Genomic DNA, 16,929 nt, shown 5'->3' on the forward strand with positions numbered 1-16,929 from the left:
GGAGGGCACCCTGACCCCACTGACCTTGGAGATGCGGAAGCAGAAGGAGGTGGCCTTGGTGTGGGCCTTGCTGGCATCAACCACCACCAGGCCCTGGTCCTCGGTGAGCGCCAGGTACCTCCCAGTGGTGACATGCCTGATACGAAGCGACTGGCCCCAGCGCAGGTGGCTCCCACTCCAGCTGCAGAGGGGGAGGGCGCGGAGGGTCAGAGGACCGCCCACCAGTCCTCCCCTGGACACCACAGGCTTGGTCCAAACCTCATCAAGCCCATGCCTCCTTTTTTTTTTTTAATTAAAAAAATTTTTTTAGAGATTTTATTTATTTATTCATAAGTGATACAGAGAGAGAGGCAGAGACACAGGCAGAGGGAGAAGCAGGCTCCCCACCGGGAAACAGATGCAAGATTTGATCCCAGGACCCCGGGATCACAACCCAAGCCGAAGGCAGATGCTTAACTACTGAGCCAGGTGCCCTGAGCCCCCAGCCTTCTTCCAGGGCGGGGCTGCTCCCCACATTTTTACTGGGGACCCTCAATCTCTCCCTCAGGAATGCCCACCCTCCCCTAAGACCTTCTCCTCTGGGATTCTAGGACCCTGAAGACCCTCCTCAGGGTCCTGGGCTCCCCAGATTTTCCCCTCACAACTCTTTAGTATCTTTCTCAGATCTTCTTTCAGCACTGTCTCTCCCCTCCCAGGCCCCCCAGGAGCTCTTAGCCCCAAACCCCCACCTGATTCTCAGTGGCTCCAATCTCCAGAGGGAACGGGCATGGGTGCACACAGATCCCCCCTCATAGTGGACAAGTCTACGGGCAGGAGAGAAAATGAAGTCAGAGGTTTAGTCACCAGCCTCCCAGAATGGGATCCCCAGCCCCACCCATGAGATGCTATCCCCCCCCTGCCTATTTCTACCCTCCCCCCTCCTGCCTGACATCCAGGGCCCCGGGTCCCCATCCCAGACCTGCGCTGGTCCTCACTATCAGCGGGGGAGATGGTCAGACACTCGTCCATGTGTCCATGAAAGAGGCGGAGGACGTGGCCCCCGGTCACGTAGCCTGGAGAGAAACAAGGGAAAGTGGTCACTGTGGGGCTGGTGCCCTGGGGAGGCCTGGGAGCCAAAGTGGAGGCCAGGGGTCCTGCTTCTCTCCTGTGGGAGGCTGGGGCCAGGTCTGGGGGTCTGCAGTTGGAGATCTGAGTTTCAGGATCCGAAGTTGCAGTCTGAGATTTGGTCTAAGTTTGAGGCCTAAAAGTGAGGATATAAGCTTTAGGGTCTGAGATAGGGAATCTAAGTTTGGTGGTCTGAGTGTACAGGGCTGAGGTGGGGGAGTTTGTGGGTTTGAGTTTGGATTTTGAGGTTGGGTCAGAGGTTTGAGTCTAATGTTCCCAGATATTGGCCTCTGAGTTCCAGGGGTCTGGGGTTGGAAGTCTGGGGCTAGGGTCTGAACTTTGAGTGTTGATTTTGGAGGTCTGAGGGTGGTATCTGAGGTTGGGGGTCTGAAGTCAGAGAGATCCGAGCTTCAGAGTTAGAAGCTGCTGGGTTTAGGGATCCCTGGGTGGCGCAGCGGTTTGGCGCCTGCCTTTGGCCCAGGGCGTGATCCTGGAGACCCGGGATCGAGTCCCACGTCGGGCTCCCGGTGCATGGAGCCTGCTTCTCCCTCTGCCTATGTCTCTGCCTCTCTCTCTCTCTCTCTCTCTCTCTGTGACTATCATAAATTAAAAAAAAAAAAAGAAGCTGCTGGGTTTGAGATTAAGACTTGAGTTCCAGGATCTGTGGTTTGAGTCTCAGTTTGAGTGTGAGCTATGGGTGTGAGAGCTGGGGTCAAAGTTTTGGGGTCATGCTATGGGATCCTAGCATGAGGGCCTGAATTTGGAAAACTTTAGATATTCGAGGTTAAAGCTTGGAGGTCTGAGGTCCATTGGCTGAGGTTTGGGGTCTGAATTAGGGATCTTGGTTTGGGTATCTGAGTTTGAATTTGGGGGTCTGGGTGTGGGAATCTGAAGTCTCCATCTGTGCTTGTCATCTGAGGCCTCAGGATCTCAGGGATCAGCTCCAGATGTGATATGTTCAGCTTTGGATTTAAGGGTCTGACCTCCAGGACTTGAGTTTGGCGTGAGCGCTTTGGGGTCTGGATTTGGGTGCCAATACCGAGTTTGGAGTTAGGGGTCTGAGCTCCAGGGTTCTGGATATGGGGTATGTTGGGTATCTAAGTATGAGGGTCATAATTTGGAGAGCTAGGTTTGGGGTCTGAGGCTCCAATGCTCAGTATGGACATGTTTGAGGGGCAATACGGGAGGTCTGTTTTGAGGGGTCTCAGCTTAGGGCAGGAGGCCTGGGCCCCTCACCCTCTTCGCAGCCGGAGCAGATGGGGTTCATGTTCCATAGCGTCTGCATGAAGGAGGCGTCAACCTGGAGCTCCCCACTGGCCGTGGACAGGTGCTGGGGGCAGCCAGGATGTGGCAGTCAGAGACGACAGTGGGGTGAGCAATAGATCCAGAGTCAGAGGCCAGGAGCCACAGGTGGAAACCATCAAAGCGGCAGACAGGAGACAGAAAATCAGAGATCACAGGTCAGGAAAGCAAGATCAAACTGGGAAATGGGGCACCGAGGACCAGAAACGGATGTCAGAGGTCAGAGGACCAGGACTCGGGATCGGGATGTTGGGGCCAGAGAGTGGGTACCGGGGATGAGGAGGTGGGCGGTCCGGTGTGCCCCCAGCCCTGGGGCAGCAGTAGCTGTGCTGGGGGTGGGATTGCTCACCAGGTAGCGCTCTGAGGAGACACTAACGAGGATGAGGTCATCCCCGACGCGGACCTTCTCTCCTTCGGACCTCTGCTTGGAGGCCGGGTGCGCCGTCCACCAGCAGGCCTCTCCTGCGGGGCGGGGAGTGCCGTCAGCATGAGGGCTACCACGATGCCCTTCCCCAAGGGATCCCCAGCCCGCAGGCCTCCCCAGCCCTCTGTCCCAAATTCTCCCATTACCCCCACCTGCTCCTGGCCTCGTGGCCTCCATTCCTGCCTTCAGCCCCTCAGCCCCTCAGCCTGGGGTTCCCCACGCTGACCCCCTTGTCCCCTGCGCCCCTATCTCCAGAGCGTTGCTGTGGCTGCCGCGCCCCCCCACGCCTGCACCACATGCACTCCGACCCCTGCCTGCAGTCTCCCCATCGCTGCCCTCCCGCTCCAGCCCTGCACCTATGGCATCCTCCTGCAGTCCCACGTCGAAGGCCAGCTTGTCAGTCATGGAGCGGGAGGTAGTAAGGCAGCTCAAGTACTAGGGGTGGGGAGGGCAGTCAGCCTCCTCCTGGCAGGCCCTGCGTCCCCTGCCCCTGCCCCCCCGCCCCCGTGCTGGCACTCACCATGCCGCTGTGTGTGTGCCGGAGCAGGATGGCATGGCCATACAGGAGTGTCCTGTGGCCCCCGCCCTGGGACGACTGCAGGGGGAGAGGGGGCACAGAATGAGGACAGGACCCCTGAAGGCGTCTGGCCTATCCCAGATGGCAGGATGCCCCACTATAAAATCCCATGCTCAGGCCTGGACACAAGGAAGCCTTAGCTCGGACCCTTAACAGATTCTTTGCCTCAGTTTCCCCATTCACGAAGTAGGGGCTGTGTCTTGGAGAAGCCTGTGGATAGGGTGTTTTATATTCCCCAAAGCCCACTCTGTCCTCCCTGCCTCCTTCATCTGGTTAACCAAGTCCCAAAGTCACTCAGGGAGGCTGAACCCTTGTTCCAGTTGCCTGGGGACTCTCGGGGAAGCCCCAGGACCTCATAAACCGGGGACCTTGGCTGCTTTTGCTGTAACCTGTCATAACACAGCTGAGTGGCAGCCAGTACACACCAGTGTAGTCCTACCAATTGTTGAATATTTGAACATCCCCGTAGGGACCTGCCCTGTGCTGCCACACACACGCACCCCCAAGCACAAGGAGACTCGGCCCCTCCTGGGAGGGAACAGGGGTGACACCCGGTCTCTCGATGGCATCATGCCTCCTGTGTTGGCTGTCACATGCCCATGCTCTGAGGGGGCCATGTGATGGGGCCCATGATCACATGGCGGACCCACCCCGGCAGCGGAGGGGACCCACACTTGGGGCAGGGGGAGGTGAGGGGAGAGTCCCATGCAGAGAAGAGCTGGGATCGGGGTTGGAGGAAAGGATGGGCGAGAGGAGAAAGGAGCGGGTGGGGAACAGGGGCTCAGAAGCCCCCACCCCTTTCCTTCCTTCCTGCCTGCCTGGCCTGTCTGGGCTCCACAGCCCCTGACAACTGGAGTGGGGAGACCCCCAGCCCCGGTGTGCAGGATGTGGGCCCAAGAGGCGGGCCCTGGGGTCAGGAGAGGTGGAAGGACAGGTGACACCCAAGACCAGACCTACCCACTTATCCAAATTGAGGGCCTGTGAGGGGCGGGGCAGAGAGAGGAAGAAGAGCAGATGGTGAAGAAGCCCAGACGCCCCCCTCCCCGCGTCACCCTGCCCCCCGGCCGCCACCTGGCCCGCCCGGACTGGGGGCCTCACCTCCACGCCAGCCTCCACCGTGTTGGCCAGCATCTCCTGCAGGGCTCGGACGGACAGGGACTGCTCCAGGACGAAGCAACAGATGGCCAGATCGGGGGGCAAATTCTGGGGGTGGGCAGATATGAGTGGGGGGCTTGAGGGCTCCCGAGTGCTGGTCTACATACCCAACCCCTTGGAGACTCAGACCTGACCCCAGCACCCCAAGAAGCCCCTGCCCTCTGCTACCCTTCCAGACCCCCCAAATCCACACCAGCATCACAGAAAATATGCCTCTTCCCTCAAACACCTAACCCCACCCGAAGCTCACAGAAGCTTCCACACCACCTCCCTGCCTGAGTACCCCACACCCCACCTAATCTCAAAGGGAGCCGCGGCCCTCTCTCAGACACGGGGCACCTGCTCACACACCACCAGATTCCGCCGTCCTTCCCCTGGGATCCCCAAGGACGCCCCGCCCCTGCCGTCACCATCAGATTGTCTCCATTCCTGCCGCCTCCTCCCTCAGACACGGGTGAACACTCCTCCAAATCACAGGAGGGGCCAACCTTGTGCCTACCTCCTGGGTCTCCTACCCAGCCACCTCAGACTCCTGAGCACCCTCCCTCTTGGACCCAAGGCTCTCTGACCCCCTCAGAGCCTCAGCCTCCTCCGCCATCTGACTCCACAGCCCCTCTGTTTCCCAGCCCCCCTGCCCATCCCCCCCATGGTCACCTCCACTCTCTTCCACTCTCTGACCCTGAGTCCACCTCACCATCAGACCTGGGCTCCCTGCACTGCCAGCTTCTAACTCCCTCCCCAGTGAGCAACCCCCCCAACAACATCCCTTCAACCCTCCAGGCCCTTTAATTTTGGATCCCAGCCCTCTGCCCCCTTTAGACACCTGCCTCCTGAGAGTCCCGGGCCCCTGCCCCTCCCTCCGCAGACCTCCACCCCTACCTGCCCCAGACCTCTGGCCCCCTTTCCCTCCTAGCCCTTTCTCTCCCCTCGGAACCCCCTCTTCATACCCAGACCATGTCCTCTTTGGACCCTGCCCCCCCTCCGGCTCCCATGCAGACCTGGGCATTGCTGGTGGGCTCCAGGAAGCAGAGGCGGTTGCCGAAGCCCTCGGCGGCCAGACAGAGCTTGAGCTGCTCCTTGAGAACCGTGGCGCTGCACTGCAGGACCACTTCATCATCCTGCGAGCAGACTGTGGGGTCAGGGCTCCCGCAGACACTGCGGACCACCACGCCACCCTTCTCCTCGCCAAAGAGACGGTGCCTGATAAAACCTGATAAAACCCACCTCGCAGTTTGTCACACGGGGGCCCGCGCTGAGGGCTCCACGTGCTTCTAATGTCCCGTGAGCTAGGAGCCAGTGTCATCCCCATGTTAAAATGGGGAAACTGAGGCACAAGGAGGGGACACAGATTGTCCAAGACTGCACAGCTGATAAGGGGAGGAGCTGGGATTTGAACCACCGTCCTGCTGGCTCCAGTGGGGTCCACAAGGTGAGCCACTGGAGGTAGAAACTATAAGCACTCCAAGTTCGATGGCTTTTAAGCTCAGCCTTCTTTAGTTGCTCTTTTGTGTATTGTTTCAGTAACAGCTATCCATTAAGCAATGCTTTCTCTCTCTTTCTCTTTTTTAAAATTTATTTATTTATTTAAATTTACTCATGAGAGACACAGAGAGAAGTAGAGACACAGGCAGAGGGAGAAGCAGGCTCCATGGAGGAGCCCCACGTGGGACTTGATCCTGAGACTCCAGGATCACACCCTGAGCCGAAGGCAGACGCTCAACCACTGAGCCACCTAGGCGTCCCTTTTTTTTTTTTTAAGTTGGCTCCATGCCTAGCATGGAGCCCAATGCAGGGCTTGAACTCATGACCCTGAGAACAAGACCTGAGCTGAGATCAAGAGTCAGATGCTTAATTGACTGAGCCACTCAGGTGCTGCGAGGAGTGCTTTTTATTTATTATTTTTTAAGATTTTATTTTATTTGAGAAAGAGAGAAAGAGCACAAGCTGGGGAGGGGCAGAGGGAGAAGCTGAGCAGGGAGCCCGATACGGGGCTTGATCCCAGGACCCCAGGATCATGACCTGAGCAGAAGGCAGATGCCTAACCTGCTGAGCCACCCAGGTGCCCCCAAGGAGTGCTCGCTAATGACATGTGACTGCAATGCCAGAGCCCAGACTGCACCTGGGTGGAAGGGGACATGCCACAAGGCACTCCTGGTGACCGCTGGTGAGAGCCAAGCAGGACGGTGACAGATAATGGCATCAGAGCCACACTACATTCCCTGACATTGGTAACTATACTGCAGTTTTGTAAGAAACCCTTGTTTCTTTGGAAACAGCTACCATAGTATTTTAGGTCTTGAGTATCTTGGCCACAACTCATCCTCAAACAGTTTAGGAGGGGGATCCCTGGGTGGCACAGCGGTTTGGCGCCTGCCTTTGGCCCAGGGCGCGATCCTGGAGACCCGGGATTGAATCCCACATCGGGCTCCCGGTGCATGGAGCCTGCTTCTCCCTCTGCCTGTGTCTCTGCCTCTCTCTCTGTCTCTCTCTCTCTGTGACTATCATAAGTAAATTAAAAAAAAAAAACAGTTTAGGAGGAAAATGTGACCAGAGAGAGGAATGGGGAGAGAAAAGGATAAATGTTTGGCAGATGTGCCAAATCTACACACGTGGGGAAAATGAGTTAAGGCCACGTGGGAGTTCTTCAAAGTAATCTTGCAATTTCGCTCTAGGCTGGAAACGATGTCAAGATGAGACGCTAAAGTTTTAGGTAAAAAAGTCTTTTCTATGTGCTGAGTCCCATTTCAAGAACTTAACACGTATGAACTCGTTACTGAATCCTCTGAGATGAGTTCTGTGATGTGAACCCTTGGAAACTGAGACCCAGAGAGGTCAAGTAACTTGCCTGGGGTCACACAGCTGTCATACGACCTAGCTGGGATTTGATCTATATGCCACACTCTTAAGACACTAGACCATATGTTAGTCAAGTAGCCCATGTCTACAATTCTAACTAATATAAAAGTTCATAGGGGAATGCCCAACATTTTGACATCAGTCAAAAATGATAGAGACCCCAGCTCTTCACCACTGAGTCAGGCAGTGGTTATTTCCTTTCACAGCTGAGAAAACAGGCTCAGGGAAGTCCAGCGTCCCGCCTGAGGTCACACAGCCTCCAGCCCTTCTATCCATCGCATTCCAGCCCCCAGAGCACACAGGTGGCCCTCAGTCTGCTGCTCAGCCAGGGAGGAAGGAGAGGTTTGATCTGTGGGGCAGGAGGCCCCCACAACTGCTCTGCCCTGAAACCTCCAACCTCGACACCCTGGCGCACCCTGGGCACTTGTGTGTTCCTAGGCATGGACAGCTTGCATGTGTCACTTAGTGTCTGCTAGGCCTTCCGCTCAGGGCTTTACATTCATTCAGACAATTATTGAATCAGCGATCGCCAGGCCCTGATCTACACACTGGAGGCAGAGCAGCAAATAAAGCAGACAAAGCCCCTGTCCTCATGGAGCTGACATCCTCGTGGGGGACACGCAACAAACAAGCGAACAGATTCACAATTTTCATGTCAGCAATCCGTGCTATGAAAAAAATAACCCAAGCTGATATAAGAGAGTGGCTTTGGGGGCAGGGGTGACATCAGTGAGGGGGTGAAGTGGCAACCTCTCCAAGGAGGTGACATTTGAGCCTCTTCCGAATAACAAGAAGGGAATCAGGCCTGTTCTGCAGGACGAATGTTCTGGAAGTCAGGGCAGCCTGTGCAGAGGCCTGTGGCGGGAGGGAGCCACGGGTGCGGAGGAAGAGCAAGGGTCACAGGAGGCTATGGCAGCAGGAGCGAGAAAGCGGGAAGAAGTGAGCCCAGAGAGCCTTTGCATGGATCCCTTGCATCCTTAGGGTATCTATATTTGTGCTCATTTTGCAGATTCGGAAACTGAGGCTCGGAGAGAAAAATTAAAATCACTGGGAAGCAAGTAAATGACAAACCAAGATATAAACCAGAGACTTGGAGGCCTAATCACTACACCAAGATTCTCTAACTTCCTCCTGCCACACAATGAGCGGAGGTGGCCTGGTTACACATGCAGCTGCCTTGCTGCCTTAGTTTCCGACCCAACACCAAGAGCATGATTCAGCGGCTCTGGAGTGAGGTGAGCAGGGAATCCGGACCATGACCCGCCCCCAGGAGGCACTGACATGGGCCATGCTTTGAGAAACCCCAGCCCAGGTAGGGCTAGAGGTCACCACCCATCAAATGGAAATGAAGTCATTTTGGGGGGCCAAGGCCACCATGCTTAAAAAGTGAAATAAGGGGCAGCCTGGGTCCTCAGCCCAGGGCCTGATCCTGGAGACCCGTGATCGAGTCCCACATCGGGCTCCCTGCATGGAGCCTGCTTCTCCCTCTGCCTGTGTCTCTGCCTCTGTGTGTGTGTGTGTGTGTGTGTCTCATGAATAAATAAAATCTTTTTTTAAAAAAGTGAAATAAGGGATCCCTGGGTGGCTCAGCGGTTTAGCGCCTGCCTTTGGCCCAGGGCATAATCCTGGAGTCCCGGGATCGAGTTCCGCGTCAGGCTCCCGGCATGGAGCCTGCTTCTCCCTCCTCCTGTGTCTCTGCCTCTCTCTCTATATATATATATATATATATCATAATTAAATAATAAAATAAATAAATCTTAAAAAAAACAGTGAAATACAGTAGAGCAGGAGCAGAACATAGAAACATGCCCCTCCTGTTCTAAGGTTTATCTACTTTTTATGAAACTTATTTCCGGTAAAAAATAGCTGTGTGCAAATGCACCCAACTTGTCTGTAATAGCACAGATTAGAAGTGACCCAAATCCCCCAGCAGGTGAACTGATAAACAAATTATGTGGCACATCCACACAGTGCAGTACTGCTCAGCAACAAACAGAAACTCTTGACACATGCTACATGGATAAATGTCAAAAACACGCTGAGTGAAAGAAGGAAGGCAAATGAGCATATATTGTACATGAAACCCCAGAAAGCGCCTGATAGAATCCACAGTGACATAAAACAGATGGACAGGGCAAGTATTGCAAAGAGCAAGAAGGAACTTTCTGGGGTAAAGGAAATGTTCTAGGTCTTTATGATGGTGGTTACATGGGTGTGTAAAGTTTGTCGAAACTCATTGAACTATGATACCTAAAATGGGTACAATCTATGGGACGTCAGTTCTACCTCAATAAAGTTGGGTTTTAAAAATAACGTGTGTGGGACGCCTGGGTGGCTCAGCGGTTGGGCATCTGCCTTTGGCCCAGGGCATGATCCTGGGGTCCCAGGATCAAGTCCCACATTGGGCTTCCTGCATGGAGCCTGTTTCTCTCTCAGCCTGTGTCTCTGCCTCTCTCTCTCTCTTTGTGTCTCTCACGAATAAATAAATAAAATCTTTTTTAAAAATATAAATAATAAAAATAACATGTGTGTATTTGCATGGACTGGATTGCAAGATAAAATCTCTTTCATATTGGTGGGATGAGGTCCCAAAAGTGTGAGAAAAACACTACACAATCTCAATAAAATTTAGGAAAACAGACTTATTCTGGGGCCAAGAGATGCCAGGACCAGAGCTCTAGAAGCCAGCGCAGGTTAACCTGGCAAGTCTGAGCTCAGTTCTCTTGTGAAAGCAAGAGGGCTGGGTCCCAGGGGCATCCAGAGATGGCACTTCCTGGCCTTGACCTTGGGCAAGTGACTCTACCACTCAGGCCTTGGTTTCCCTCAAATCTCCCAGGGAGATAAAGATAGGGCCCTACCTCAGAAGATAGGGCAGGCGAGGATATAATTAGATGTCTCAGGAGACTGAGGCCCTGGGCATGGGGCCTGATGTAGAGTGGCTGCTCAAGGGCTGATGGCCATGGCCATGGTCTTATTAGGGCCAGGGAGGAGGGGAGAGCCCAACCCATGGTGTCTGCTAAGGGGCTGGAGCCGGGGCAAGAGTCTAGGGTGAAGCTAGGCCTCCTCCTGTGGCCGAATGTCCAGCTGTCTCTATCTTTCACTACCAGCCTCAGCTGTTGGTTCCTCCCTCCCAGGAAACCGGACCCAGCTCACCAGGGTCCTATTCTGGGGCCCGGAATGCTGTGTCAGCATTTCCCAGGGCCTGGGAAGAGGAGGGGAGGGGCTAACGCAGGGTCAGCAGACCTGGCCCCAAGACAGAACATCCTCTCCCATACTCATCCCCTCCCATACTGGCAGCCCCACAGGCAGCTCAGCCCCTGGGAGGGAAAAGTGGGAAGGACTCTGAGATGGGCAGCCCCTCCCCCCCATCCTCTCCCTGTCCCCTGCCCAGGCCCCAGAAAAGCTGGCTATTCTGGGAGGGACACCTGTTGTTCCAATTCCCATCCCTGCCCCCCAGCAGGGGATCAGAGAGGCCAGGGAGACAGAGCTAGGGTGGCAGAACAAAATGCAGAAGGCCTAAAGCCAAAGAACAAAGACAGAGACAGAGACAGGGAGACAGAGATGGAAAGACAGCAACACAGAGACAACCCAGAGAGATGGATAGGGAGAGACACTACCCAGAGACCATTAGCAGCCATATTTGGCCCTCCTACCCACAAGGGAGGAGGGAAGAAAGAAGACCCAGAACCCTAGAGTCCCCCCTGCTCCCCAGACCCTCAAGGGCTGGGAGTTCAAAGAAGTTAGGTCCTCCAGCCCACCCCAGCCCCGTTCCCAAGAATTTAAATTAGGTCAGAGTCTGGAACAAGAAGAGAATCAGGTCTAGGTTGGGGGGGGGTGAGGGGGAACAGCTAAATTAAGCTCAGGAATTAGAACCACCTTCCCCAAGTGCCGGCTTCCAGGGTGGTGGGAGGGGGTGCTCCCTCAACGACCCCTCTTCTCTGGGACAAACAGCTAAAGTCAGAAGAGAGGGTGGCCGAAGATCCCCCTCCCCATTCTGCAGTCCCAAATTCTTCTGATTCTCTATGATGAGAAAGGTGTGCGAGCAGGAGAGACAAAAAAGGACAAAGAGTGACAGCCACCCAAAGGGACAGAGGAATAGACTCCGAGACTACCAGCAATCAGGACAGAGACATCCCTAGACAAAGAGACACTCAGAGGGCCCCGAGAGATAGTCCCAGAGACCCCTAACACCGAGATACGCACCGTCCGCAGAAACTGGACCTCATCCTCGCCCTCTCCTCCGTCACCCATGATGTCGAGGCCCGAGGGGCGCGGGCTGAGGTCAGGGAATAGGAGGAGGGGGCCGCAGGCGGGGCGGGTGGGCTGGGGGTGGGCTGGGGTCGGAGACCTCTGGGGCACCCGCGGGGTCGATGGAACTGCGAGGAGGAGGAGGATTCGCGTGCTGGACAGAGCTGGGAGGAGGGCCCCGCCCCCGGCTCCCATTGGGCCAGGCCTCCAAGGCCACGCCCCCTCCCGGAGCCCCGCCCGCAGACCCCAAACCCGGGCCAGAGGTAGGCGTGGGTGGCCTGGAGGTTGTAGGCGGAGCTTCTGGAAGGTAGCTGCCCCCTCTCCGCCTCCCTGGTAGGGAAGATGGCCTCGTTCTCCCATTTCACAGGAAGCAAACTGAGGCTCTGAGGCTGGAAGCCTCCGCTTCACGTAGAACAGCACAGCTGGGGTGCACGCCAAGGCCTCCCGACTTTAAAAACCACCATAGTTAGTGATTAAAAGCAAGGGCTGTGCAAGCCAGGCAGTCTGGATCTGAATCCTAGTCTTGCCGTGGCAAGTGTCCTTGGACAAGTCACTTCTCCGCTCCGTGCCTCAGTTTCCCCAACTGGTAAGGAGACTATTAATAATACCTACCTCACAGGACATTTGCAAGGATTGAATGAGATAATTTATTTATAGAACTTAAAATTTTTATATTTAAAGATTTCTTTAAAAAATAAAATAAAGATTTCTTTAAATTTATCTGAGAGAGAGAAAGAGCACGAGCAGGGCAGAGGGGTAGAGGGAGAAGCAGACTCCTGTTGACCAGGGAGCCCAATGGGAGACTCAATCCCAGGACCCTGGGATCATGACCTGAGCCAAGGGCACAGGCTTACCTGACTGAGCCATCCTATTTACAGCCCTTAGTACCAATGCATAGTAAATATTATGTAAGTGTTGCTTACATCATCATCATCATCACCATTTTAAAGTTTTCTAAGGCAGAAATAATAGCCATAGCAGATGTCTTTTGTGTGCCTGTTGTATTTGAGGCCCCAAAGATATTTTTACTGCATCTCATTTAGTTGTTCCAACAATGCTGCTATTATTCGCATTATTTAGAAGAGGACATAAAAATGCATGGTTCTTACCACATGTAATTCTCAGGACTGGAATGAATGATGTAGTTCTCACAACAACCTTGTGAAGTCAGGAGCCTTATGGTGCCCATTTTCCAGATAAGGAAAGCAGAGGACCATGAGCTGGCATGACTTGCCCCGGGGCCACACAGAGGCTGAGCAAAAGATCTGAACCCAGAGTTACGTTCTTACTCATTGCACTTTATTGTCTTGATATTTGCATAAAATCTAGTTAATCTAGTCAATTCCTCAGGCCCAGGCCCAGCTTCTCCCCACCCCCCAGAGTTCTAACCCTCCTTCTCCCCTGGGGCTCCCCTGAGCCGATGAGAGCCACTAGCTGGACTGCCCCTTTATGCAGCACCCCACTGCAGAGGGCTGCACCTCTTGCTCTGGCCCGAGGCCTGGAGGAGGCACTGGCTCCTCTGGCTCCCCACCTGCTCTGGGAAGCTTGGGCGGAAGCCCTCTGCAGTTCCCTAAAACAGGCAGCTGTTGGGCCTGGAGGTCCCATGCAGGATATCACACATACCTGGGCCTCCTGCCAGACGTGCACCTTCGTGCCTCTGGGCCTCAGTGTCTTCATCTGTCAGTTGGGCTCATTTGGAATAGTCCTCACACGGGAGGGGTGGTCATGGGAAAGATCCCATAAGGAAACTTTTTAGAGCCTATGATATGATAACTTATTGACACATGTAACTTCTTGATAATCTTAAAATTATCAATAGCATGTAATGATATCTATTAAGTTATACAAAACAGCATTTTGCAGGGATGCCTGGAAGGCTCTGTTGGGTAAGCATATGCCCTCAGCTTAGGTCATGGTCTCAGGGTCCTGGGATCAAGCTCTGCATCCGGCTCCCCACTCTGCTGGGAGTCTATTTGTCCCTCTTTCTTTTGCCCCTCCTCCCCACTCATGCTCTCTCTCAATTAAGTAAAATCTTAAAAACTAAACAAAACAATATCTCACAGTTCAATAAAATTATACATAAAATGTTAAATGTATAATAGGTTGGTATGTGTCACATAGTTAAATATTGATATATTGATACAACTGTCATAACACAACACATAAGGTTGTACCATATTCTTGAATTATATCATGCGTAATTATATACTTCTATATTTAGGCTAATATAACCACACAATCCAATGTAATTATGTTTATATACATTCTATAGCACACACTTGTATATTAAATATTAAATTTCTCCTTAGAATTTTATATATAATATAAAATTATTCTGTGTCATTGTGCATTATATCATAAGATATTAATAGTGTTTGGGTTTTTTTGGTCAGTCATCATGATGTGTTTTGAGACTTACCCGTGTTGCTCTATGGACACCTGTTCTGTAGCTATGGGGGCTTTGCAGGACTGCCTGGCATCTATCCTCTTGGGGTGACACCTGGGCTGCCCCTGGCTCATGTGAGGATCCTTATATGTCTCTTCACGGGACTGAGAACGAATGTTCCAGTACGCACACCCAGGAGCTAACTGCTGGGTGGTAGCTCCAAGCACACACTGAATTTGACTAAGTAGTGCCAAGTGGCCCTTGGGAATGGCCCCACAGTAGCAGAGTTCCCAGGGCCCCACATCTCCAACTTCCACTTGACATTTACCAACTTCCAATCTTTTTTTTTTTTAATTTTTTTTTAATTTATTTATGATAGTCACAGAGAGAGAGAGAGAGAGAGAGAGAGGCAGAGACACAGGCAGAGGGAGAAGCAGGCTCCATGCACCGGGAGCCCGACGTGGGATTCGATCCCGGGTCTCCAGGATCGCGCCCTGGGCCAAAGGCAGGCGCCAAACCGCTGCGCCACCCAGGGATCCCCCAACTTCCAATCTTTGCCAGACCGATGGGATGACTCACTGTTGTTTTAATTTGCACTTCCTTGATCAGTTACCAAGAACTTCTAGCATTCTCTCAGGTGCCTATCAGAGTCTTGGGGTTTCCTGGTCATTTGCTCACACTCTCTTGGCCCATTTTTCTATCAGAGTTGGTGTCTTTTTTTTTTTTTTTTTTTTTTTGCTGGTTTGCAGCTGTGCCTTTCACCTTCTAAAGATTATTCTCTCGTTGATTTTAGATGTTGTAAATACCTGTTCTTGCTCTGTCGTCTCATCTGATATTTGTCCCCCGTGTCCTCGTTAAAAGAAATCCTTATTCTGATATTAGCAAGTGCATCCTTTTTCTTCCTTATGAGTTTCTGTGGTTTGCTTCAGAAGTCTTTTCCTTTGTGGTTGATGGTGCTATTGGTGGTATTAACCATCCTTGCTGGCCTTGAGGGTGGCACTTTGTACCAGGGCCTTTTCTGACCTCCCTCCCCGAGGCTTCTCTGGGTCTCCGGGGGTGGGGGCTTGAGGGTACATGGAGACATAACCAAGCTTGGTTCAGCCAGCAGTGTTACATCATCTCGTGTGATGCAGGTGCTGGGGAGATGGGCTGACAGACAGCCACATCATGGACAGCACCATTTGAAACTTGATGGGGTGAGGGAGGGGGTAAATAAGGAGGCAGGGAGAGGAAGAGAAAGAGTGAGAAGGCCTGAGACTATTCGGGGTATGCCACGTAATGGAAAAGTTAAACAGAATGAGCTCGGTTCTTGTCTATTTAGACATGAAATGTTCTGGCATGTAAAAAAAAAAAATCCATGGTGACTTTTTTTGGTGAAAAAAAGGAGAGAGTAAAAACATACTTCTAAGAGAGTTCTGGTTGAATTGACTAACGCCCCAGGTTTGGCAGAAGCATATTAATTACTATGACCCATTTACTCTACTCCTGGGTATCCACCTACAGGATTGCACACTTGAACGTTCAGCAGAAGACAAGGTGCTAGAATGTTCATAGCAGTCTTACTCACAATAGCCCCAAGCTGGAAGCAACTCACCTGTCCATTACAGGAAAATTGCTCAGTAAATCACAATGCAGGAACAAAAAAAGTAATAACTACAACCAAGTATAAAACATGAAAGAATTAAAAAAAAAAAACATGGTTATTAAGTGGAAGAAGTCAGACACAATCAGTTATTCTATTTATAAATAACTCAAACCCCGGGCAAAACTACCCTGCTAGAAATCAGGCTAGTGGTAACTTTCGGGAGGTAGGGCTGGGATGGGGCTTGTGCAGGGGGTTTGGGCAAGATGGAAACGTTCTGTTTCTCGATTTTATCACTGCCACATAGATACGCTCCGTTGTTCACAAGCATCGACCTAAACACTTAGGATTTGTGCTTTTTTTGTATTTCAATTTAAAAAGGTCAAGCATGACACATTTAAGTAAAAGGAAAAAAACGCACATACTCAAAAGAAAAGTCTGTGTTTCTATGAGCATGAATTTATATACCTAAACAAATGCACAGCCAACAGATCAGATGAAACCCAACAATATTCGATATTGGTCACCACTGCCTAAGAGGGACAGTGGGCAGGGGAAGCGGCCCCCAGAGCGTTTACCTCCTTCTGTAATGTTTTTCATAATAAGAGAACAGTCTTTAAGATTGTGTGATGATGAAAGGAGCTAATATTTTAAAAGCCCTTAGAACGCTGTGTGGTATGCAGTAGGCGCTACATAAGGTTTTGTTACAACAGAACACAATACAGTGAAAATGTTTCCTGGGATACACATGGTATCATTAAAAAGAAACCAGGAGTAAAAGAAACAGAAGGATGGGACGCCTGGGTGGCTCAGTGGTTGAGCCTCGGCCTTTGGCTCAGGTCGTGATCCCGGGGGGAGTCTGCTTCTCCCTCTGCCTGTGTCTCTGCCTCTCTCTCTCTCTCTCTCTCTCTCTCTCTCTCTGTGTGTGTCTCTCATGAATAAATAAATAAAATCTCAAAAAAAGAAAAAAGAAAAAGAAAAAGAAGGAGAAATGTACAAAGTCTTAGGTCTTGGGCCTTCCCATTCAAGCCTTTGTGTGTTATATACACGAATACATCCCTACAGAAATACAGACTTTCTGAGTGTGTGTTTTTACCTAAATGTGTCACAACAGGGAGACTTAAAAAACAAAACAACCAGCTCTCGTTGAAGAACAGCAGTGCAGAACAGAGAATCACGGGTCTAGAGACAGAAAGATGGGGGAGATAGAGAGAGAGCCCGCTGGGCGCCTGGGGGTGGGGGCCGGCAGCACCGGAAACCTCAGCCCGAAGGGATCCCCATGTGGGGGAGGGGGG

The 16,929-nt window shown here is 52.3% G+C and overlaps 1 protein-coding gene across 1 annotated transcript in view; it reads right to left on the bottom strand.

Moving 5' to 3' along the window:
• RYR1 (ryanodine receptor 1) overlaps window positions 1-11,741 on the bottom strand; it is a 117,391-nt gene extending 105,650 nt beyond the window's left edge. Inside the window, exons 1-10 of the mRNA XM_055309977.1 lie at window positions 11,622-11,741; window positions 5,561-5,680; window positions 4,506-4,610; window positions 3,351-3,425; window positions 3,187-3,265; window positions 2,756-2,868; window positions 2,341-2,434; window positions 959-1,052; window positions 729-803; window positions 25-181 (exon numbers count right to left, since the gene is read on the bottom strand). Coding sequence (XP_055165952.1) covers window positions 25-181; window positions 729-803; window positions 959-1,052; window positions 2,341-2,434; window positions 2,756-2,868; window positions 3,187-3,265; window positions 3,351-3,425; window positions 4,506-4,610; window positions 5,561-5,680; window positions 11,622-11,669 — 960 coding nt within the window. The 5' untranslated portion in view covers window positions 11,670-11,741. The remainder of the gene's footprint in view (window positions 1-24; window positions 182-728; window positions 804-958; window positions 1,053-2,340; window positions 2,435-2,755; window positions 2,869-3,186; window positions 3,266-3,350; window positions 3,426-4,505; window positions 4,611-5,560; window positions 5,681-11,621) is intronic.
• Between the last annotated feature and the right edge of the window lie 5,188 nt (window positions 11,742-16,929).

The sequence above is a fragment of the Nyctereutes procyonoides genome, unplaced genomic scaffold (genome assembly GCF_905146905.1).
Source record: "Nyctereutes procyonoides isolate TBG_1078 unplaced genomic scaffold, NYPRO_anot_genome, whole genome shotgun sequence".
In the NCBI taxonomy this organism is placed as follows: Eukaryota; Metazoa; Chordata; class Mammalia; order Carnivora; family Canidae; genus Nyctereutes; species Nyctereutes procyonoides.